Source organism: Dryobates pubescens, chromosome Z (assembly GCF_014839835.1).
Source record: "Dryobates pubescens isolate bDryPub1 chromosome Z, bDryPub1.pri, whole genome shotgun sequence".
NCBI lineage: Eukaryota > Metazoa > Chordata > Aves > Piciformes > Picidae > Dryobates > Dryobates pubescens.
Genome location: NC_071657.1, coordinates 35729800 through 35755320, shown reverse-complemented (window position 1 = coordinate 35755320; position 25521 = coordinate 35729800). Strand labels below are relative to the sequence as shown.

General features: G+C 40.0%; 1 protein-coding gene across 1 annotated transcript in view; it reads right to left on the bottom strand.

Moving 5' to 3' along the window:
* Nucleotides 1-25521, bottom strand: part of FBN2 (fibrillin 2) — a 183559-nt gene that overhangs the window by 86418 nt on the left and 71620 nt on the right. The window contains exons 12-18 of the mRNA XM_009901310.2: nt 23165-23284; nt 21727-21852; nt 20961-21083; nt 19822-19944; nt 12916-13068; nt 11924-11977; nt 6959-7084 (exon numbers count right to left, since the gene is read on the bottom strand). Of these exons, the coding sequence (XP_009899612.2) occupies nt 6959-7084; nt 11924-11977; nt 12916-13068; nt 19822-19944; nt 20961-21083; nt 21727-21852; nt 23165-23284 (825 nt within the window). The remainder of the gene's footprint in view (nt 1-6958; nt 7085-11923; nt 11978-12915; nt 13069-19821; nt 19945-20960; nt 21084-21726; nt 21853-23164; nt 23285-25521) is intronic.

Below are 25521 nucleotides of genomic sequence, written 5' to 3'. Positions count from 1 at the left end.
GACTATAATGTAATTAAAATCCAGAGGCTTTTGGTTTCTCAACTGCATCAGATTTTGGAGGACAAGCTTATAAATCTCCAGTACCAGAACAAGAGGACACAGTCTCAGGCTGCACCAGGAGAGGTTTAGGTTGGATGTTAGGAAGAAGTTTTATACAGAGAGAGTGATTGCCCATTGGAATGGGCTGGCCGGGGAGGTGGTGGAGTCACCATCATTGGAGGTGTTCAGGAGGAGACTTGATGGGGTGCTTGGTGCCATGGGTTAGTTGTTCAGGTGGGTTGGATTGGTTGATGGGTTGGACGCAATGATCTTGAAGGTCTCTTCCAACCTGGTTTTATTCTATTCTATTCTATTCTATTCTATTCTATTCTATTCTATTCTATTCTATTCTATTCTACTTAAGATTCAGACAATAAAGTTTAAATTTCCCCAGACAATGAAATGTGAGATTTAAGCTTGGCAGTTGTAAAGAAGCTGTTCTAATCTAACCTGTCTGTAACATAGCTTCACCTGATTTTAACTAAGTAAATGAGGATGGATTTGGAATGTGATGTTTCTGAGAGCAGTAGACATCTAATTTTGATTTTGTTGTCATACAATCATTTAACCCAAAATAGCAGTGTTATCAACTTATTTCCTCAGAATCTCACTGAGTAACTTCTGATTGGGACTGTATCTATTGTGATTTTCACTGTAAGAACACAGAAAAATATAGCTCATGCTCTACAACTACCATCCACGTTCTGTCTGATGATCATTTTTATTTCCTGGCAGCTCATAATCTGCACCACCAACTGAAACATTTTAACTTTTGAGTGTTTAAAATTAAATTATTCTGTGCAAAAAAAATCCCTTCTCTAAGAATAAATACATCCTCACAGTCTGTATGCTGTATTTTTATTTAAATAATTAGACAGACATATACCATGCCATTTACATAACCCCAAGTGTAACCAGATAAATAAAATCCTTGCTACAAAATCCATTCAGAAAATTAGTACTATTTATAATTTTAGTTACATTATTAGTATTTAAAGAAAACATTGATATTGTTCTGCAGCACTGCCTTTCCTAGCAAAAGGTCATAATTAGGGCTTTTTGCAAGTAATAAGCTGTATATTTCCTTGAGTCAAGCAGATGAAAAGAAACACTCTTTTTACTTTGTGCTCACTTTACATCACTACATAGAAATTTTTGGTATAAAAATTATACCACAGTTATATAGTTCAGGTTTTCCTAGAAAAAAGGGTGTGCTGCTGTTGAACAGAAATACCAGCAATAGTTCAGTAAACCTTTAAGTGTAGGGAGGAGTAATTCTCACAAACTTACAGGATGGCAGAATGATACTTAACACTTTCTAGTTTTAGATAAATTTCTATGATCTTATAATACAAACTTCATTTTCTTGTTTAAAATTACAGGATTTTCACAGGGCTATAAGCAATATTATTGTACAATGTATGTGTGGCATAATACACTTTTGATGTAAGAATTCACACACACAAAAAATAGACTGCATGACCATGAATAATACAATTAATTAGACTGTGAAACACATAACACAGGAATCCTTTGTTGGGTACTCCTAAACATTTGCAGAATATATATCTAGATACTGCAACAATAGTCTGGTATAAATCTAAACATAAAGATAAATGGCAATTAGAAGTTTTGGAAGTGAATCTTTCCCATTACTAGTGCCCTGAAGTTCTGGAGTATAAAACAATAGCTTTACACTCAAGTTGACTGTTCAGACATGACTTGTGAAATCCTAAGAACAGGTTATTGCTTCCCTTGTGAGCTGAAGCTGTCATAAATAAGAGGACTAACCACGTATCAATCTGCCACGATTAAGAGACAGGGCTCAGCCTGATTCAGGCCAGGTGTCCACCTTATTATGCAAAATCTTTTCTTTATAAAAGCTAGCACAACAAAGAAGCAGTTTGTGATTGGTTACAGAAAATGCATCACACGAGTACCTATATCTTATGAGGGTTTTAGCAAGCATCAGAGAAAAATTAAGAGCCCAGGAACTCTGTTATAACAATCTATGATATGTGTGAAGTCTTACACGTTCAGGTCATAAGAACCATTTGTAATCAGGTATCTGTGCTCCTCCAGCTACACTGCTGCACCGTGTTCCTATGGTTCACGAGCCATCAAGGCTAACACTGTCTCCTCTTATCAGCCTAGCAGTGCCTGGAGCTCTGCTCTCCACGTTTTAACTGTCGGGAAGAGAAGTCCATCGGCGAGGGGGGTGAGGGAAAGACTCGCAGCAATCAATATGATTGATAAGCAAGCTTCAACTTTATTGTTCAAAAGCACGGCTTATAAAGCATCTCAGCTAAATATGCACAAATGTCATTATTCTATTGGCTATTAGTCCAGGGTTACATTATAATGTTCAACCTCCTTGCGGTTAGGCCTACGTGCAACTTCACAAGTTCTTTCTCAGTAGTCCTTTGTCTAACATATACTTTGTTTCACATACTGTTATCTTGCAAGCAGCTGCAAGCACAGCCACAAGGCTATGGTGGCCTTGCTGCATCAGCACACTAGCTTACTGTGAGCAGTAAACAACAAGATGGAGTCCGGCCTACACTTTTTGTTCAAGCAGCTGTTCCATAGAACCATGTCCCTGCAGTTCAAGCCATTCCTCAACAGTTCCCCCCTTTTTCTTCTGTACAAATAAGGCCTTGGAGGTTATCCTTTGTCACTTTGCATGATACAATTATACACAAGTTTAACAATATTCAAAATTAATACAATGATACCTAAAAACCTAAAAGCTTCTTTTGTCAATCAGGCTCTAGGCCTACACTGCCAGATTGCTCACACTACTCATCACTGGCATTTGGTCATAGGAGTTGTTCTCATCTTATACAAGATATTACTTGCATATACAAAAGCAAACAAATTAAAACTAAGCTATATAGCAAAAACAAAAGTTCCATAACACAGCATGTCTAACAGACTGATACAAGGCACAAAGCTTAAGTTAAACTAGTTACAATGTTCTAACAAAACTAGCATAATACATGGTAAAAGATAACAAACATTGTAAAGAAGAACTTAGATCTTAACAGTTCCGATCTTTACATTTCACTCCTCTTGTAGACAGAGAAGACTTGATTATGCCTGAACAGCTTGCACACAGACATTAAGACACAAATGCAATCCTTAGCACTATCTTTTACAATCTGCTTTAGGGGTATGTTGCATATTTATTTTCTCTAGGATGGTCAAGAATCATCAATTGTTTAATGGTAGCAAGATTTCTTTAATCTGTAAAGGTAGATCTGGCCAGGCTCTAGCTTCACAGGCAGAAATCTGCAGGCAAACAGCAAGACCAAAAAGCTTCATTGCTTTGCCCAATATAAAATTACACAAAATAACGTGTTTTTGCTCATCCTAGTAATTCCAATCTCTTAACATCCATGCAACAGTTAAGCAGTCACGACACTCAGTTAGAAGTTAGATGCTTTCTGTTGACATCTTGGATCATCGTGACAGTCAAGGTCACTGCTAGGCAGGTTTGCGGGTTGTCATTTCATGACAGTTGTGCTGTGTGTCTTGTGGTGAGAGGGTTACAGCACTTCTAGGGTTACAGCATCTCTAGGGTTACCATGAGCTAATTTTTTCTGCTATGGGGGTATTCTCTCTATTCCCCCTCCCCTTTTTTTTTGTTTTTTGTTTTTTGTTTTTTGTTTTTTGTTTTTTGTTTTTTGTTTTGATTTTGGTTTGGTTCAATTTTTGTTTGGCGAAATGTAAAGATGAAACTTTACCTCCTAGGATGTCTGCATTCAGAGGCACACTTAGTTAACAAAAAAGAAAAGACAAAGTTATCAAACAACCATAATATTCAGTCCTAATTCACATGATGCCATGGTACATTCTTCTGAATGATGTTTATGATCCCAGATGATCGATGTTCAGCTTCATGGGCAATGCTGTGTCCTCATGGTCTTGATTCCTCTGCTGTTGTTTATTGCGATGATCGCAGGTAGCAGGAAAGAAGGCTTGAGGCGACCTACTTGTCATCTGTTTTTAAAATTTATTTCTTGTTTACTTTCCTAATTATTATTTGTATTTTGCTGCAGTTTTTAATCTGTATTTTAATTTGTTATTCTAATCACCTTTTATTTTTAAACCCCTTTTTTTTTTTTTTTTTTTTTTTGTAGTCTATGTCTAAGAAAGAAATCTAAAAACCTTACATTAGCTAAAGAATACCTTAGAAAATGAATACCTATTCACTAGAAACCTTAACATTATTACAACATTACATGGAGCTCCTTTGAAATGCCTAGGCAAACACAAAAAACAAAGACAAAAAGGTTCGAACCAAAAGAAAATCTCACAAGGTGAACTCATCACTAAGTACTCACACCTCAGTACAACCACTATGCATTAATTACCCACAAATACTAAATGCATACCATTCATCATTCTTATTACAAAAACTTAGCAAAACTCTAAATAGCAAATCTCTGAAAGACATTACAACCAGGAATGAGAAAATTAGCACTGTTGCTTTAAATCAGAGCAGAGTCGCGGCTGAAGCCACCGGGAAAGGGGGGTCGCTGCTGCGAGCCTCTGCGAGGGAAAGGGTGGGGGCCAGGCAAGCGGCCGCCGCTGGGCTGCTGCTGCTGTCAGTGCTGCCGGTATCAGTGGTGCCGTCAGCCGGTACTGCCTTGGTCGGAGCCGTCGGCATCCGCGGGGGCCGGCAGGGCTGGCGGGCGGGGTGCGGTGGTAAGAACGCCGTCACCGCGAGCCCCCAAGCGCTCCGCTGTTTCTCAGAGAGGCCGTTAAGCAAAGTCGGCGCTGTTTGAATTCCTCGCTGTCGGTGTTGTGGTCCTCCGAGAGCTGCCTTTTCTCGGCTTTTTCCCCGCTGGGTGCAGACAGTAGTGATAGCTAGCAAAACACGATGTGGCCGCCGCAAGATGTATCGGGGGCGGCCCCGGTCGATCGGTCGATATTTTTCAAACACATCGTCCGGCTGCAACTCAGATAGAACTGGGGCTCTTTCTTGTCCTGACAAAGTTGCTGCAACTGCAGCAGCCATTCGCTGTTCTAGCTTATATTTTTTAATACAGTTTATGCATTCTCTCCACGGCTTTTGCAGCTTGATAGTGACCCAGTCCCACAGTCTGTTTCCATAGTCTCTCCAACAAATTTCATCAAAATAACTAAGCCCAATAACTATCTTAGACGATACGTCTGCCTTTTGTTTTTCTAAAAAACAATGAAGCAATGAGAACTCTACCTCTTTTTCCATAATCAGCAGTATTCGTCCTTCCACGCTGGTGTCCTTAAAGCTCTTCTGTGTCACAGACTTCCCTAATTGTTCTAAATAAAGCAAGCCTCGTTTCTCAAGGAAACATTAAAAGGGCTACTTCGCTCTCCATACCCCCGGGGGATTTCCTTCCTAATTATTTCCTTAAGTGCAGCCTTGAACCTGAGCCGGTAGCCCTTACCCGGACGGCGAGCAGAATTCCTCCTAGTGAATCCTTGCCCAGGCACGGTACGAACCCCCTACGCCAGCGTCGGGTTCATACTTTTGCCCGTCGATCGCTGCACAGACCTGGGAATACCCTTCGACGCACTCCGGCCTCACCAGTTCCTCCTTCCTCCAGCAGCCATAGACCCTGAGCCCGCTGAAGCAGCCGTCGGATACTCTTCCGTTCCTATAAAGCCTTCATGTCCCTGTGTTCGGGCGCCATATGTCGGGAAGAGAAGTCCATCGGTGAGGGGGGTGAGGGAAAGACTCGCAGCAATCAATATGATTGATAAGCAAGCTTCAACTTTATTGTTCAAAAGCACGGCTTATAAAGCATCTCAGCTAAATATGCACAAATGTCATTATTCTATTGGCTATTAGTCCAGGGTTACATTATAATGTTCAACCTCCTTGCGGTTAGGCCTACGTGCAACTTCACAAGTTCTTTCTCAGTAGTCCTTTGTCTAACATATACTTTGTTTCACATACTGTTATCTTGCAAGCAGCTGCAAGCACAGCCACAAGGCTATGGTGGCCTTGCTGCATCAGCACACTAGCTTACTGTGAGCAGTAAACAACAAGATGGAGTCCGGCCTACACTTTTTGTTCAAGCAGCTGTTCCATAGAACCATGTCCCTGCAGTTCAAGCCATTCCTCAACATTAACCTTTCATCAATTGATGCACTGAATTTAGGGAATAATCTCAAGCAATGATCAGCTGATAGAAAGAAATGTTTTGGCTCTTATGGGCCACAAACCCTGTGAGCAAACTGCAATTATGTAGAAGAGAAATAAGCATTTAGCTAATTACCAACGGCCATTGTGACTCGGGAAAGCACACAACTACCTGTTAATGACAGCGGGTAAACATTGCAAGAAAGCCTTTTGTTCTCTCTCTGAACTTAGATAACAGACGCGTGATAGTTTGCCTTTTGTCTAACACCTGTCTGAGCCTTGCTCAGGGATGTGTGTTCCCTGGCATTTCCTCGGCAGCCAACCACGATTCTCTAACTGTCGCACGGACACATCTAATTACCAATCACAAGTAGCCTTCTGAACATGTTAGACTATATTAAGAAATGACTTTGTACAATAAAGTAGACACTTTGCTTGCATCAAGCTTCGTCTCCATCTCTCAATCGCGGTAATCAATCCACTCTGCTGTTGTGTAACTCAGGGACATAATGAATTAATGCATACTGCCGAGACTGTGCACAGAGGCCACCAGTTCTCACTCATTATGGTAATCATAGCTCTCTGTGACATTTTGTTATGCAAAATAGCAACCTTCAGCTCTTGAACAAAGTATCATCCTGCCTTCAAAGGGACACATTTTAGCTGGTCTTCGCAGGTGTTATGCATTAAAAAAAAAAAACAAACACATAAATTGATCTATTCAATTCAAATTAGCACAGATATAGTGATGAATTCTTCAACAATAATAAAATTCCAACAACTTACCAACACAATTCCTTCCAGAAGGATCAGGCTCATAGCCACTGTTACAGTTGCAACGATAGCTGCTGCGTAAGTTTTCACAAATTCCATTAGAGCAAATATCAGGATCCAATGCACACTCGTTAATATCTGTAGTAATACAACACAGAACATAACCAGACACTGAGAGATCTAAAAACCCAATCTTGTGATGTGAGAGGACAGTATCTGACTCTTTGGATGTTTGGGCTGTCATTCAGAGCAAGGGTATAGCAAAGGTGCACTTGAAGGCGAAAGAAGTGATTATTTCCTTCTGTTTGATGCTAGTGAGGCCCAGCCTGAATACTACATCTTTTGGGGCCAGTTCACAAGGTTCATATGTGTTCATTCACTAGTCTGTCAAGGTCCCTCTGGATGGCATTCCTTACCTCTAGCAAATCAGCTGCACCACTCAGCTTAGTGTCATATGAAAATCTGCTAGGAGTGCATTCAATTCCACTATCTATGTCGCTGATAAAGAAACTAAATGGTATTGGTCCCAGTAAGCACCCCTGGATGCCACCACTTGTTACTGGTTTCCCTTGGACATTGAGTCATTGACTGTAACTCTTTGAATATGACCATCCAGCCAATTCCTTATCCATCTATTGGTCCACCCATCAAACCTGTCTATCTCAAATTTGTGGAGAGAGAACAATGTTATGGAAGACCATTTCAAAGGCCTTACAGAAGTCAAGGTAAATTATATCAGTAGCTCTTTCATTGCACTGTTGTAGAAGGCCACCACATCAGTCAGGCACAATTTGCACTTGTTATCTCAGACAGGTGAGGGAGAAGGGGTGGAGAGGAGGCCCTGTACATCAGGGAAGCTCTAGACACCATGGAACTAGAGATTAAGGATGATCAAGTTGAGTGCCTGTGGGTGACAGAGGGAAGGCCAACAGGACTGACATCTTGGTTGGAGTATGTTATAGACCACCTAACCAGGATGAAGAGGTTGATGAATTATTCTATAAGCAGTTAGAGGCTGTTTCAAAATTACGAGACCTTGTTCTTATGGGTAACTTTAACTTGCATGATATCTGCTGGGAACTAAACACAGCAGAGAGGAGGCAGTCTAGAAAGTTCTTGGAGTATACGGAGGACAGCTTTTTATCCCAGTTACTGCATGAGCCTACCAAGGGTAAGGCTTTGCATGACCTTGTTTTTACAAACAGAGAAGGGCTGGTGGGAGATGTGGTGGTTGGAGGATGTCTGGGTTCCAGTGACCATGAAATTGAGTTTTCAACACGCAGTCAAGCTAAGAGGGGTAGCAAGAAAACCTCCACTGCGGACTTCTGGAGGGCAGATTTCAGATTACTGAAGGAACTAACTCAGAAGATATTTTGGGAAACAGCTCTTAAAAACAAAGGGGTCCAGGAGGGGTGGACCTACTTCAAGAAAGAAATCTTGAAGGTGCAGGAACAGGCTGTGCCAAAGTGCCTGAAGATGAGCTACCGGGGCAGATGGCCAGCCTGGATGGGTAATGAGCTTCTGAATGAATTAAGAGAAATAAAGAGGGTGTATAATCTTTGGAAGAAAGGAGGGGTTACCCATGAAATGTTTAAGGATGTTGCTAGGTCATGTAGGAAAAGATTAGAGAGGCAAAAGCCCATTTAGAGCTTAGACTGGTCTCTGCTGTGAAGGATAACATAAAATCCTTCTACAAATACTAATAAATTAAATTAAATTAAGTTAATAAATTATTTATTTATTAAATATTAATAATTTAAGTTGCTAAATTATGTATTAATTAAATTATTAATTCAAAAATCCATTTTAATGAATTAAAAATACAAATTAATGGCAAAATGAGGGGCAAGGACAACCTCCACTCCTTATTGGACACTGAGGGGAATATTGTAACTAAAGATGAAGAAAAGGCAGAGGTACTTAACACCTTCTTTGCCTCAATTTTAATAGCAGGATAGGTTGTCTTCCAGACAAGTGGCCTCCTGAGCTGGCAGATGGAGGCAGGGAGCAGTATAGTTCCCCTGTGATCCAGGAGGAAGTAGTTAGAGAACTCCTTAGCCACTTGGATTCCCACAAGTCCATGGGACCAGATGGGATCCATCCTAGGGTGCTGAGAGAGCTGGCAGATGAGCTGGCCAAGCCACTCTTCATCATTTTTCAACAGTCCTGGCTCACTGGAGAGGTCCCTGATGACTGGAAGCTGGCCAACGTGGTGCCCATGCACAAGAAGGGCTCAATGGAGGAGCCAGGGAATTATAGGCCTGTCAGCCTGACCTCAGTGCCGGGCAAGATTATGGAACAGGTCATCTTGAGTGCAATCACATAGACTATGGCCAAAGGATCAGGCCCAACCAGCATGGATTTAGGAAGGGCAGGTCCTGCCTGACTAACCTGATCTCCTTCTATGATCAGGTGACTGCCTGGTGGATGTGGGGCAGGCTGTGGATGTGGTCTACCTGGTCCTCAGCAAGACCTTTGACACTGTCCCCCACAGCAAACTCCTGGCCAAGCTGTCAGCCTGTGGCTTGGACAGCAGCACACTGCGATGGGTTAGGAACTGGCTGGAGTGCCGAGCCCAGAGAGTGGTGGTGAATGGTGCCACATCCAGCTGGCAGCCAGTCACTAGTGGTGTGCCCCAGGGATCAGTGCTGGGCTCTATGCTCTTTAATATCTCTATTGATAATCTACATGAGGGGATTGAGTCCATCATCAGCAAGTTTGCAGATGACACCAAGCTGGGGGAAGGTGTTGATCTGTTAGAGGGTAGGAGAGCTCTGCAGAGGAACCTTGACAGGCTGGACAGATGGGCAGAGTCCAACGGCAAGAGATTTAACACATCTAAGTGCCGGGTTCTACACACTGGCCACAACAACCCCATGCAGTGCTACTGGCTGGGGTCAGAGTGGCTGGAGAGCAGCCAGGCAGAAAGGGTGATAGGTTGGATTTGATGATCTCAAATGTCTTTTCCAACCTCGTTAATTCTATTCTATTCTATTCTATTCTATTCTATTCTATTCTATTCTATTCTATTCTATTCTATTCTATTCTATTCAAATTAATTATTTCAACAAGCAACCAGCACCAGAAGAAGAGAACACAGTCTCAAGCTGCACCAGGGGAGGTTTAGGCTGGAGGTTAATAAGAAGTTCTACACAGAGTGATTGGCCATTGGAATGGGCTGCCTGGGGAGGTGGTGGAGTCACCGTCACTGGAGGTGTTCAGGAGGAGACTTGATTAGGGTGCTTGGTTGCATGGTTTAGTTGATTAGGTGGGTTGGATGATAGGTTGGATGCAATGATCTCAAAGGTCTCTTCTAACCTGGTTTATTCTATTCTATTTCAGAAGGTCCAGCCCTTCCTGTTACTTTTTATATTAAACCTGATCACAAAGGCTCTGTCCTCACCTATGTCCAGATTTCTCTTACATAAAGATGTAAGAGTTTTGCACTTGTTAAACACAACTTGCATGACAGAAGTAGGGATGTGGTGATGGACTGCAATCCTGTTAACAATCATGTATCAACTAAAAGCTCTGCTGATAAAGTGTCTTCCCACTCTTGATAATGAGAATGCATGAAGAACAAACCAGAATTTTTATTAGGGATTGAATATGGGATACTTTCCTTTAGGAAATGAAATTGGTAAACAAAGTCCCCTAATATAAACAGTGACAGGAGTAGCTGTAACAGACCTGCACAACACATGCATAAAATACTACAATTTTATTTTAAAACCAAAACAGAGGAAATCTAGTTGAATCATGAACCACCATGAGATTACAGTCTTTATCATGCAGTTGGTAGAGCCAATAACTGGCTTAATGATTTTAATGAGAAATTGTATTTTCCATGTATCCAATAGAACATGTAACATCCCTACCATATTACATGCAAATTCTCATTATAGGATGTTCTTTGAACAGCAGTATTATGGTAGGCCATAATATTGCCATACTGCCATTTTTTGTCCATGAGATTTAGATATTCTTCAAACAGACCTACTGAACAGAAAACTTAGAGAACTTACAAACTCTGTGGATTTCAAATTGTAAGTCTTGCAATGTGTTAAACAATGAGTTCATAGAGAAGAAAAAAGCATGCATATACACTTACAACCCTGGAAACAATCAGAATTTCTTATAGTACTAATATCAAAAGGTATGTAGGCTGTTGCTAAGCATAATGATCATTCTGTTTCTGCTGAACACTTAGCTTTAATGCTGACAAGGTTAAAAGCTATACAAACTGAATGCCTGAAAATATTAAATGTACAGTATGTGCTTTAATTTGGTTGCAACTTTATTTATTCATCAAGGAACTATCACGCAAGAAATCATACTACTGTGTTCCACCATTCCTTCAACCTGCTCTACTTATTTGGCAGCTATGGCATGTGTCATCTCTGCTTCAGTCCTGGCTCAGCTATTATTTTTTAAATTGTTTTCTCTGTAGTAATAGAAGAAGGAGCTGGAGTTTTACAGTTCCCAGTTCTAAATGCAAGTGATCTCTTTTAGGATTCAGTAGAATCTTTTTTAGTAAGCTCTCTTCCAACTTTAACTCAACAGAGAAATGATCCTTCCATTGAAACACTCCAGTGAACATTGGGTCTGGAGTGAAAAACTGCTCTATTACTATCCCAGTTGACAGAAAATCAACTGCAAATGCAAATGGGTCCTGTCATTCCCCAAATGTGGGAGAACTCCTATGTCTATTCTAAACAAAATAATTCACAGGTGAAATATTTTAAATGGGTTACTTCTTTTTTTTTTCTTGTCAAGGGTATGGCAAAATCCAATGTTGTAGAGAATGCATAATGGTTTTTCCTTTAAACAACATTTAATTACTGTACTTTGATAAAGAAAATACTGAAATCAACATATCCATCTTGAGGCAAAAAAATCTAGTGGAGAGAAAAATACAACTCTGAGTGCATTTCTTTAACCTCGAATCATATGCATTATAGAAAACATGCAACATACCTCGCCCATCCACAGTAATACCTATTCCACTGCTACACAGGCCATGAAATTCAGCTACTCAATTGAAGCAAGAGATATTGGGGAAAAAAGAAAAACATTATTTCCAGTGTTTCACCTTCTTTAATTCTAAACCAAATCCACAATGATCTTTTTTCAAAATGACCTAATAAAATGGCAATGTTCATATGAAATAACTATTTACAGATAATATAACTAAACAGGTCAAGCAGCCTCCACCCTGAACTTTCACATACATACAAAACTGAAATTCGATGGCAAGAATTATCAATCAATTCTGCTTTAATACAAACAGTAATGTCTTCTTAAATTACTCCTTTCAACCACGCCAGTTTTACTTCATTTCTACTAAACAGTTTTCTGCTGTACCAAAAGATTACGCTGAATGGAAATACTATCTAAGATGCATTATCTCAGTTCCATACTCGAGAGGGTTCTATAAATCAATCCCCAGGCTTCTTTGCAGAAATGATTCTTATGAAATTAAAGCACAGATTTCTAAAATGAGTATGGGCTGCACTTTTAAACTGCATTGATCTGACTAGGGAATTTACAGATTCATCAGAGAACTCTGCTTATTCTTTTTAAAATATTGTGACTTATAGTCAACACTTAATTCAGGGACTCAGTTTCATAGCAGGCACATAATTTTGAATTTTGTCAGTCTTGCCAGCTCTGGAGCAAAGTTCACTTATCACACAGAATCACACGGAATTATTGAGGCTGGAATAGACTTCTGAGATCATCAAGTCCAGCCTATGACCTAACACCACAAACATTACAATGCATAAAAGCACAAACACCACATAAAATACCAGAGCAACTATTTCCAGAATTAGTGTATAATTCTATTATGTATGTTGTACACTTCTCTTCAACTATGAACTAAATGAATAGCCTGATTTGTAAAAGGTTGTTTGTTTGTTTGAAGTTTGTATGTTCACTGCATTATTTAAAGAAACACAAAATTTTACCTGAGTTTTTAGCAGGGCAGGGGTGACATGGTTCTCCAAAACCATAGTCAGGACTGGCACAGCAACATTCAGACTTTGTCACCGCACCAGGGAAAGGACGGACACATGCTCCTGTTTTGATGCCTCCATAGCATGTGCTACGCACATGAGTATCTAAGAAAGGACAAGTGAGGAAATAATTTATTTCCTTAGGCTGAGAGTGAAATGTATGCATACTATCTCAATGAGAAAAAAACAGTAATTTGTTCACCAGAATGGTTACACTGGCTACATCTGCATTGATCTCCTATGGCATTATGGCCAATTCTCAAAATGATTAGCTCTTGGAGTGTTTTCCAGAACCCTTTAAGACCTCCTAAACTGGCATATTTTATGCATTTGAAGTATTCCACTGGACCACGAAAAATTACCAACACACCAGAACAGCTTTGTAAATGCATCAACAGATACCTCCACAGGAAATAAAGAATGGCTTGAGTCAGCATGTGGTGACTGATTTTTTCCCTTTGAAAAACTACTACAACCATAACCTGGGCATGCAGATCTCTTATTTACTTCCAAAATAGTTCCTCATGTAGGGTGACTTCACCAGCAGCCCAGGGCTGGTATTACTGGAAGCTACCTTTCCAAAAGGAGAAGCACAGCCTCCTACTGCCCTTAAAAATGCAATTTCTGCAGATTGTTCAGACCAGTGTTTATGTGACATGGCTTTCCTAACAGGTTGACATGTAAGCTGGCGTCACTGTTAGATTAGGGTTAGGATATCAAAGAGGTCCAAATACCTGGCCAGCAATATCAATTTATCAATTCTTACACACAACTAAGTAGTGGGAAAAGCAGCACTACTACCTGGATTATAAGAAATTTCTGAAGGTTTATCAGTGAAAAGTTACCATAGAAATTACTCTGCCATTCCTGGGGAAAAGGCTGCAAATGATGGCCAGGAGAACCACTACTTATCACACAAAGAATCCAGAAAATACCTGTAAGGTCTTCAATCATGCCACAAAAGACATCAGAAAAAATTATACAGGACAGTCACACAGCTGTAGGACTCATCGTACTGCCAATCTTGCAACTAATTTAGTCACATGAAACAATGTGACCAGCTTCAACAGTAAGGTGCAATAAGATGCACCTTCAAGGTGGGACTTCAGCTCCACCTTTGTAGGTATAACCATCTGTTATTATAAACTATGACACTATTTCTCAGACTGCTTTTTATGTGTTTTGGTTTTGGTTTTATTATGCTTTTGTTGGTAATTCCAGGGTTAGATGTCTCCTTTATAGGGCTTACAGGGTACTACTGGAGATCTTCTAAAATGAATGTGAGAGACAGTTCACCTGAATGTGTAGTTTAGAACAGCAGGATACAGATGGAATAAACAGACTTCAGTTTTGATTCCTTTACTTCTACCAGACTTTGTTGGAGCTATCAATATACTCTTTGTTTCAAGCATCTTGTTGTTTTTCTGATTTAGGGGCCATTGGGTGATGAATGAAGGCACAAACCCATTGCTGTATAGCAATGAGATTCCAGAAATGCAGAGAGCAGAGAATCTTAGAAGTCCTCCCAGAAGTACTTTATTGCTGTGTCATAGAATCCCTTGCATTATAGAGTCTTAGAGTCCCACTTACAGCAAAAGCCCTGGAAGCCCGTAACAGATGAAGCAGATAACAGAAGTCCCAAGCACAACCCTAGCAGCATCCCTACACTGAAGCCCTAGCCAAATCCCTAACTAAAACCCTAACCTGAAGTAGCCAACTAACAGAAGCAGAAGCCCCTAGTAGCCCTAACCAAACTCCCGATGAAAGATCCCTAACCAAAGTCACTCCTGCTCAGAGTGGCTGTCTTTTGTAGTCTTTGTTATCAATCACTTAACCAGTAAAATCCAACCACATATAAAATCTGTTCCCAATAAGAGGTGCCAGTATGTCAAGGAGGTAGCTTCTGCAGCACATTCCAATCAAAGGGTGCCAATGTTGTTCTTGGCACACATGGAATGTTACTGCTTTGCTCTACGCAGCGTGCTCAGGAATTGGTCAGCTAAGGAATCACGCACTCTGCAGGCATCCAGCAGCTGCCCTCAGAACAGCAGCTGCCCTCAGAACAGCAGCTGCAACATGTCTTTATGGACCAGGACAGAACATAGCTTTAATTTATGCTCCTTATCAATCTCTTAGTAAAACTGCCATACACTGTGGCCTGGATATGAGTCTGTGTGCACTCAGAAACTGAATAGGTCTGAGGGAATCCAGTTACTTACTTAAAAGATGACGTCAAAACAACAAAGAAAAGTTGCATGAAAAATCATACAGGATGCTCAATATCCTGGGCCAATTCATATAAGAACTGGCAACTCCTTAGGTATTATGGCTGCTCTTTGAGTATTGTAAGCTGGCTCCCATAAACCAGGACTGCGTATACATAAGTATTTCCACTTGCTTTTGGTACACCATGGAACAGATAGTTCTGGACTTTCAGGGCTTACTCCTTGCCAAGAGACTAGGTTAAACCAGGACAATTTGCTTACCCTTGACAGCAGGAAATGATTAATACACTTGACAAAAAATGAAGAATTTTTGCTGAAGACATGTCCATGTACTCTGCAAAATAATTACATGCATACTTTCCCTCCATCTCTATCTAAGAAGTCCAGATGCGCTCCTGTTATGCTCTGCGATGAATAAATGGGATTTGATCATTGCCCGGTCACAGAAGGGAAGGGTTCCCTGTATTTATGTGTCTGGGAGAGAATGGAAAAGCAGTTCACGGAAAGAAAATGGCAAGGGAAATGTTACAGAAATACTCTGCAGGAAGGTCTTCAAAGATGTGAAGTTTCAAAAAAGACCTGGTGGAAGCAGCCAGTGTACTGAGCAACTGTTCTGCTTGAGAGTAAGGGCTTTTCAACATAAAATGATGGGTTTATAGAAGAATCACAGGGAATTTGGGGACTGCCTAACTAGTTAACAGCGAACAGTCTTACCTGCACGGGCACAAAGCCTGTGCAGGATGAAGAATCAAGCAAGCTTCCCCAGAATTGCATACATGGATTGTACGGCAGGAAGAATGTCCTCCCTGTGCTGTCCTTCCCATGGTGGTATCAAGGAGAAGAAGGAGAGGCACTGTTTTATCTGTGGCCTAGTTGGTGTAGGCACCTCACAAAGCTCAGGTTCCACACATCACAACAGGTCTGAGCATGCACCTTAATACTGCACCTGCACAGATCCCCACATATAGTTTGATGAGCCTTCGACTACTAATTTCAGAACACTGAACTACTTGTTTTATGACCTGACTCAGATTTCAGCATCAGTGGTGCTGTAACTGTGTACTTATGAGAAAATCCACTGTTTCCCAGAGAATGGCATTTCTACACTTTTAAATTTTGTGGTGCTACATTTAAACATCTGCAAATGTTATCACCATTATACCTGAGATGATTTACTGCACACATCCAGGTACCTTAGAAAATCAAATCAGGCCATGCTCATAACAGGCACTTCAAGGTATGAGTCTACAAAAAACCAAACCTGTGTAAAATAAATCTTGGCTATTTCATCCTCAACAGCTGCAGCTTTGGCCAGACATGAACTGCACACTGAATTGCAATTTAGTGTCTCAGCAGAGAACAAACAACATTGTACAAAACTATGAGTGTAGCTCAGTACAAGTTTTGAGGTGATACCCAAACACATGCACACAGAGCCAGCTGAGGTATTCAGGCATGCAGCTGGTGTTAGAAGTATAGCCAAACCTGAAATACCTGCAAATACTAGTTTGGCTCTGAGTATTGATCTGACTGTTACTTTTCCAAGCATTTGTTCCTTCTTGGCATATTTGTTTTTTCTGAACTTGTACAGCATTTTGTGAATGTCTCTGCCATACTTAATAATACTAATAAAAAAGCAATTTATTGTATGAACAGTCCCAACAGAACCAATTGGCACTATTCAGAAGGAAAATACATCTCTGAATGAGAGAACTAGACTGTCAGCTCTTTGATTTTGTGCTTTTGCTAATTGCCTGGCACATATGTGGGAATACTGTTAAAAGGAAACCCTCACATAACTTATTAACTGTCAGACTACAAATACTCTTCTAGAAGCCAGAATGTCTAAAAGTATTATTTAGCTCATATAATATATGGGACATAATAGCCCCCAGCATATGTATGTGTACATATATATTTATTTTTAAAAATATAATGTATATATATGAGCATACAGACAGAGCTCTGAACAGCAAATCGGCTCAGAAATCCTACTATCAAGGTCCCTTAGGAGGATATTTTTGCCACATAATGTTTGGAATTTGCTGTTACTTTTATGTGGCTACAATAATTACATGTTTTTAAAATTATTTTTCCAAATACATCATTATTCTGCCTTATGATCTTTGTCATATTAAGGGCATTTCCTGTTGAAAATGTAAGCATTTACGGTAACACTCAGAGACATGTGCCCTGCAAAGCTGAACATTTTCAAATAAAAATCAGTGTTCACAGCTGCTGGTGAACTTGTGAAGCCTTTAGGTGCTAGGATTGTGGCAGCATCAGGTAAGGAAAAGCACAGAAAATTGAGCACTGCATTGGTTCTTTGCAGCTGTATTACTGATGGGTGAAAACGAGGCCATGTGGATCACAGAAAAAAGTACTGAACAGCTTGTACTCTAATCTGGTTTTGCTGCTGCACCATTAAACAGAAAAACTCCTGTATTAAAACACATACTCAGCCTCTTCTCATTTGGTTTTTCTTTTCATTGCTTTTCTCTAAACATTTAATAAACCAGAAGAACACAACTTGGCTACTACATAGGTGAGAACAAATAATGTTTCTGTTGGCTCAATCTTCAGTTCAGTTTTGATTACTAAAACCTCTCATTTATTTAAAACAACAAATATCTGGGTTCCAACTGAGAGACAGGAGAGGGTGTTTTGGCTTTTTATTAGCCTATTTTTTAAGCCATTATGAGTGGATTTTTTAAAAATTAAGTGTTCACAGAAAAGGCCAACTTGTGCTGCCACTTGACAGGAATGCTTGCACTGGATTTTATTTGAAACAACAATGAACTGCATTTTGTTTTAAACAAATTGATAACCTCTTTGATGTGACATAACCTTCAAACACTGGAGAAAGTCTGTCTTTAACTGGACACAAGCAGAAAAAACATAGGCAGATAAGAAATATTTCTATCCACCAGCAAAACCAGTCACAGTACTGACAAATAGGTATGATTACTGCAGAGCTAAGTCAATGCTTTCCTTTCTTTTCACTGCTTTATGAACCTATCAAATGACATAACTAGGTGGCCCAATCAAAAACCAGCTCCAATGGCAGTCCAGTAACCAGCAGCATCCAGCACACAACGCCATGGACCAAAATTGAAGCTTACATGTTTTGTTGATGACAGAGGCGTGCTTTTCACTCAAGGAAGCCTCATTCCAGGTGTGTCTGCCTGCTGAAGCTTAACACTCTGCCTCTCCATTAACTGAGACTTGGGTCAGAACTATCATAGAACAGTTATAGAATCATAGAGCGGTTTGGGTAGGAAGGGACCTCTAAAGGTCATCTAGTCCAACCTCCTCTGCAGTAAGGAGGGACATCCTCAACTAGATAATGTTGCCCAGAGCCCTGTCAAGCCTCACTTTCAATATCTCCAGGCATGGGGCCCCAACCACCTCCCCAGGGAACCTGTTCCAGTGTTCCACTACTCTGATGGTAAAGAACTTGCTCCTAACATCCAATCTAAATCTACTCTCCTCTAGTGTGAAACCATTGCCCCTCAAACTATCACTAAGGGCCACTGTAAATAGTCTCCATCATTCTTGTAGGCCCCCTTCAGGTATTGGAAGGTCAATATTAGGTCCCCCTTGGAGCCTTCTCTTCTCCAGGCTGAACAACCCCAGCTCCTTCAGTCAGTCTGCATAGCAGAGGTGCTCCAACCCCATGATCACCTTCATGGCCCTCCTCTGGAGCTGCTCCATCAGGTCCATGTCCTTCCTGTATTGAGGGCTCCAGACCTGGACACAGTACTCCAGGTGAGGTCTCACCAGAGCAGAGTAAAGTGACAGAATCACCTCTCTGGACCTGCTGGCAACGCATCTTTTGATGTAGCCCAGGATGTGATTGGGCTTCCGGGCTGTAAACACACACTGCCTGCTCATGTCCAGCTTCTTGTCCATCAGCACTCCCAAGTCCATTTCCTCAGGGCTGCTTTCTAACACCTCATCCCCCAGTCTGTATTGATAGAGAGGATTGTTCCATCCCATATGCAGAACCCTGCGCTTGCTCTTGTTGAACCTCATGAGGTTTACATGGGCCCACCAAACCAGCTTGTACAGGTCCTTCTGGATAACATCTCATCTCTCTGGTATGTCAAGAGCACCAGTCAGCTTAGTGGCATCCACCAACCTGCTGATGGTGCACTTGATCCCACTGTCTATATCATTGATAAAAATATTAAACAGTACATGTCCCAGTATGGACCCCCGAGGGACACCACTTGTCACTGTTCTGATGATAGATACATTCATGAGGTAGTAGAGAAGAAACTTAAGAGGATACAGATGTGATGTTCTGATATACAGAAGAAGGGAAAGATGGTATCTCCTGTGGATTGAATTAGTTTAAGGAACTTTACATTATTGCAGTATTGCATTTAGTCCCATCACCCAGTATTTTTTATAAGATGTATATTCCTCTCCATCCTCTTCATTAGCAATCAGTACAAACCAACGGACCAAAAACCTCTTGCCCTCTAGCCTTTTTCTATTCTTCAGGTCTTCATCTGTGGTTTGATGTCAATGTTATCCAGAAGGATTTAATTTGATACATTAAAAAAATTAAAATACTTGATAGTTCCACTTGCTTTTCAATAAAAGCAAATTAATTGTCTTAGCTCACCTACACACACACGGCCATCAACTCCAACAGCCAAGCCAGGTGGACACTCACACCGAAAGGATCCTTCAGTATTTATGCAATGACCATTCATGCAAATTCCTGATGTTTGGCATTCATCAGTATCTATCAGGAGGCAAAACAATTCAACAGTGTAATAGCTATTTTTAAGCAAGATTACAATTAATATTTTAAGAACATGACCAAATGACTTTACGGTAAACAGATAAATCACCAGGATCTCCTTGCTTTTTCTAACAAAAATCTCATCAAAATTCCCCCTGCTCATTAAAAAACCTCCCTCAAAACCTCAGAAAAACTGTAGGGTTTGAGGCACTTCAGATTCTATAAGAAAAGTTAATAAAATCACTGATTTGCCTTTGTCCATCCCATGATAATTTTGCTTTAAAGTCTGGTTAAGGAAGCACTAATCACAGAATATCTATATTACAGTAAAATTTGATGTGGAAAAACTTTTCAGTAGTAATCAATTCCTTTCTAAGTCAACATCTCAGCTGCATGTACATTGAGAAAACCACAATTATTAGAAATGGCTCAACTTTGAATCAGAAAAAAATAATTTAAATAATTTTGCACTTACTAGAAATTATTCAAGCCCAAGCCTACTCTTACCGGCAGCAACGGGAATCTTCCAGTAGTTTTTCTAAACTAAAGCTAAACTTAAAACGTTTAAGTATTCACTTTAAAAAAGTTTGTAATACTACGTGGCAGATACGATGTCTTAATTGTCATGCACTCTAAACTGACAGAATAATGATGTGGAAAACATATTTATGCATGGTCATCAATGTAAAATATTTTTAAACTTCCCACATTGCTGCTCACTTTAACAGCACTATAGGAAAGATTAACAAAGGCTCTGCATTTTTTCTGCATTTACAATATTCTAAGACTTTTCAAAATCTGGTTTACTATCTGTTGTAGCTTTCACAATACTACTAAATAACTTATTTATTTCTGTAGCATAAAGGCCTATTTCTATTTTAGACAGCTTAAAAAATCTTCTATACTGAGTTAGTAATATGTTAGTATGGTAGTGCTATACTGGCATGAATGAAGGTACAAAAGAAGCCATTTTCAGTCAAGATTGTCTTAATGCATTAACTCTCAGCTCTACATACCAGTACAGAAATGCCCATTTGGAGACAGAACAAATCCTGGTTTGCAGATGCATTTAAAACTCCCATCTTCATTTATGCACATCCCATTTAAACACATGTTGATAGTGGTACACTCATCGTGGTCTGCAAAATATCGCAAAGAAAACTGCTTGTGTTACTTTACTTTCGAAACCTTAACAGTAAAACTAATCAGGACTGATACAACATATTTGTTCACTAGAAGACTAAATTCTACTCATAACTCTGATAAGTATCTGAAGATTTTTTTAGTCTATAGACTAAGGAACATTTTTTTTCTCGTGTTGTGACCAGCTACTTTGCGTGTTTGAGCAGACCGTGTACATGGTGTAGCTTTCATTCTCTCGTATACGACAGGATAAAAAGCCTCAACCACCTGACAGAACTATGAGCTTCTTGTTTATTTAGGAAGCTTTTTTGACACAGTATAGGCAATTTTAAACATTATTTCTTCATTAGTGCTGACATACAAAGTAGTCACTGTGTAGCTTTAAGGAAGAAAGTTATTCCTAGCAGCGAGTTACCTGGGACTTTTGAGAACAGAGGGAGCTTCAGAAGTAAAAATTATCTCAAGTTTTATTCAAAATCATGTAGTTCCATGAAATAACTACTTGTATGGAGGGACTAAAAGTTTACCTCGGGTCATACCTTATTTCAAAAAATGATCTCTAATTGTAGTATGAAGTGCAATCTCTAGCATCACCAAGCAGGCATTATTAGCCTGCCCCACTATTTGGAAGATTCTTACCCACACAATTTTTCCTGTCTGTAGTCAGTTCAAACCCAGCGTTGCAAATACACTGAAAACTCCCATCAGTGTTTACACACCGGCCATTTTTACAAAGAACACCGTTCTGGATGCACTCATCTATATCTAAGCAAAAGGCAAAACACAAAATATCAATCAGAGACTTAATGTTAGATTAAAATTTATATAACGACAACCAGTTCTTTGAATAATGCTGGCATGTTACTTAAATAATAATAATAAAAAAATTAATTCTCCAAAGATGATTAAGAAATACTGCATCAGAGGTAGGAAAAATACTATTTTACAGGGCTGTACAATGAATTCTACATTTGGCAATGCTCAGCAATTACTTTAAGAGTACCCTTAAAAACCTATTCATACTTTCATCTGCTACATACATGCATACAGAGATATACATTCCCATATAAATAGTCTATTTCCTGATTTTTTTTCACTGAACCATAGAATGTTTTGGGTTGGAAGGAACCTTTAAATAAGGTCATATAGTCCAACCTTCCTGTGATGGGCAGCGACATCTTCTATTATATCAGGGTGTTCAGAACCCCACCCAACCTACCCTCCAGCGCTTCTAGGGATGCAATTTCTATCACCTCTCTGGGCACCCTGTGCCAGTGTTTCAACATTCTAACTCCCAGCTGGGGTATTCTCTAGCCCAGTGATAGACATTCCATTACAATGGATTGTGGTGGTTTAGGCCTTAACTGGGAGTCAAGAGCTCAGATAGGAGAAAGGCTGAGAATCTCTCCCCCACTCCCCCCCTCCTCCCTCCCAGCAGAAAGGGAAAAAAAAGGAAGGAGCAAATCCTCCAAACAATAATTTGGAGTCAGCTTGGAAGTAGACAGGTAAAGAGTTTTCTTTAAACAATATATATATAACAATAACAGGTAAGGTTCACAAGGGCAAGGAACTAGGACGGATGGGAGGGGGACAAAGAAGAATAATACAAAACCAGTCTCTCTCTGAAGAGGTGTGGAGGTGGCAGGGAGAAGGATCAGGCCCGACCATGTGGAAGAGGAGCAGGAAAGCAGCCACAGTAGCTCTCATCCAGGAGAGGCAGGAGCCCAAAAGAGAGCTAATAGCTGCAATGCCCTGCTTTTTATGTCCTAGCTGGGCAGGGAGTGGGGAGTGAAACAGACTCAGCTTCCCAGGGGAAAAATGACCTGCAGGGAGGGCAAAGCACTCACAAGCCCTCCCCCCTTTGTTTTCAGAATGGACGTTAATCCACGACATGGATAAACCTTCAAAGACAAGAACAGAACGAATAGAATGGTAGCGCTGAACTAGAGCTCCAACTAGTGTAACTGTTGGCATTTATTGAAATTGCATTGGTAACTATTTTTCAAACTTCAGTGGGATCTGACATAAGGGGTTAGAACATCCACAATGTCAGTAGAGATGATGTAAATTTTCTTACCAATGCAAGCTTGTTTGGTAGGAGTTCGCTGGAAACCTGCATGGCACTTGCAATAATAGGAACTAGGTGTGTTGACACAGTCTCCATTAAAGCACGGGTTTGAAGTGCATTCATCAATATCTGTTGGCAGCACAGTGCAGCATTAGTGACTTCACAGCATATACAAGATTGTTTTCAAGTCTAGAAATTTCTAAGTGAAAAGATGGTAACTAACCATGAAATGCTAGCTACTAAAACTTGTTCTTCATCAAAAGCATTACTTTTCTAAGGACACAAAGATGTTAGTCCAACTAGGCAGACAATTTTAAGGAGTGAAATACTACTACCTGATTTTTACAAATCTTGAAATACAAAAGGAAAATTACATGTGAGGATTTCAAAACATGAGACAGTTGCCTAATGAAAGTGAACATCACTTAATTCAACACAGTTTTATTTAACTGAAATACCATTAATTCCTCTTTGGAATAAACCAAATACAATTAAAAATGGGCATTTCAAAATCAGAACAAATCATGGCATCCTCAAACTCCTCATTATACTACAGTTTCATTGCAGAATATGAGGAGAGGCCAGACACCAGCAGGAGATTCATGAGACACAGTCTGTGTACCATGTTTCAATAATTTATGCCCCGTTGCATCCTCGATCTCCATCTTTGCATTTGAGCAACACCAGACTTATTCTAGTCCTCTATAACGTATCTTTGCTTTCCAAAGGTTTTTGGCATTTGGGTGCAAACAAACACACTTTAATCACCTTAAATTTTAGGTACCTGATCAGAAATAACTCACGTATGAAACAAGGATCTGAAAACTTCCAGCTTCTTTCAAAAAAAGCTTTCCAAGTTTCTCCCAAGACAACTATTCTTACACTGACTGTTCTTCCCTATTATGCTTCTCTAAACCCTCCTGGAACCCTTGCCCTGAATGCTTGCCTTCTTTGATTCAGGATGCAGAGCAAGTGTTCCCCTCCGGTCTGACAGGCAGGACTGCCAGCTCAGTCTCCCCTGCAGCTATGAGAGGATGGCCTGAGCAGCTAAATTCACAGGTAACAAAGAGAATGGATCCCTCAATGAAATCTCTGCCTTCACTAATCACCATGGTTAATTTGACTTTTTTTCCCTCCAGCTGTGCCCCATTTCACTTGCAGCTCCAAAATTACTCATCTCTTCATTTAGGTAGGCTTTAATGTCACAATGCCAATGGCAATTTCCAAAAGTTTTGGGTACCTGGCCATAAACTGCAAACAGAAAGCTGGGGCTAAGAAAAGTCATTGATGATTAGTTCTTAGTAATAATGATTTTCCCAAGCATTTTGCAGAATATGCTACCAGAAGTACTAGGACAAATCCAGAGTGATTTTGCTGATCATTTATACTCACCCTTTTTTATGTCTAGTTCTAAAACTTAGCTCATTGCATCTTGGAAATAAGGGGACAGAATAAGAAATTAAATTCATAAAAACATTTGTACATTAAATGAGTATGTAATTCTAGAAAGTGCTGTGCCATGAATGTTAACTTGTGCTCTAATTTAATCATAAATAAAGCTTCAGTTTGTTCCATCTCTTAAAGAACACATGTCCATGCTAGAAACATATTTCACTTAGTGTGGGGTGTCCCTGCCCATGGCAGAGGGGTTGGAACTAGATGATCCTTGTGGTCCCTTCCAACCCTGACTGATACTATGATACTATGATACTTGTACAGCAGGAATGCAGTGTTCCTCCATGAAATACCTGACTTCAGCTCAGAAAATCCTTCCAAAGCCATGTGCATCACATGATTATGTGGAAATCATGTAAATATGCATCTTAAGATGCTCTTACTTTTATAAGCTCTTGACAAAACAAGAAATGGCAAATATATGTTAATACAAAGGAGTCGTTGGCTTTGAGTTCGCATTGTAAGCAGGTGTATTCCAGCAGCATAAACAGACAACATCTGAGACAGAGATATTTAACCCATTTATTCTATCTCCCAACACAAGTCACTTCAGTGTCAAATATTTCTTTCACTAGTTTCATCACACTTATCTCTATTTTTCAGAGTTTCATCTGTAACAGTTGTCAGAATTTCACTAGACACAGTACTGAACTTTCAAACACCCCTTCAGACTTACTCCAGTAAGTCTGAAAATACATTACAAACTTTTAAAATGTGGATATTTGTATTCACAAAGCAACTAAAATCCAACACAGCATAGCTACATGCTTGCTGCATCTTTCAGAGCCTCTGTCATTTCTTCCAGATCTTTCATAAACAGAATGAAATAAAGGAATGTCATAATATTACAGCTGCCTATCCCTTTGGGGAAAAGGACTGACCATTCAGAGTCAGAACACTTAGGACACTCA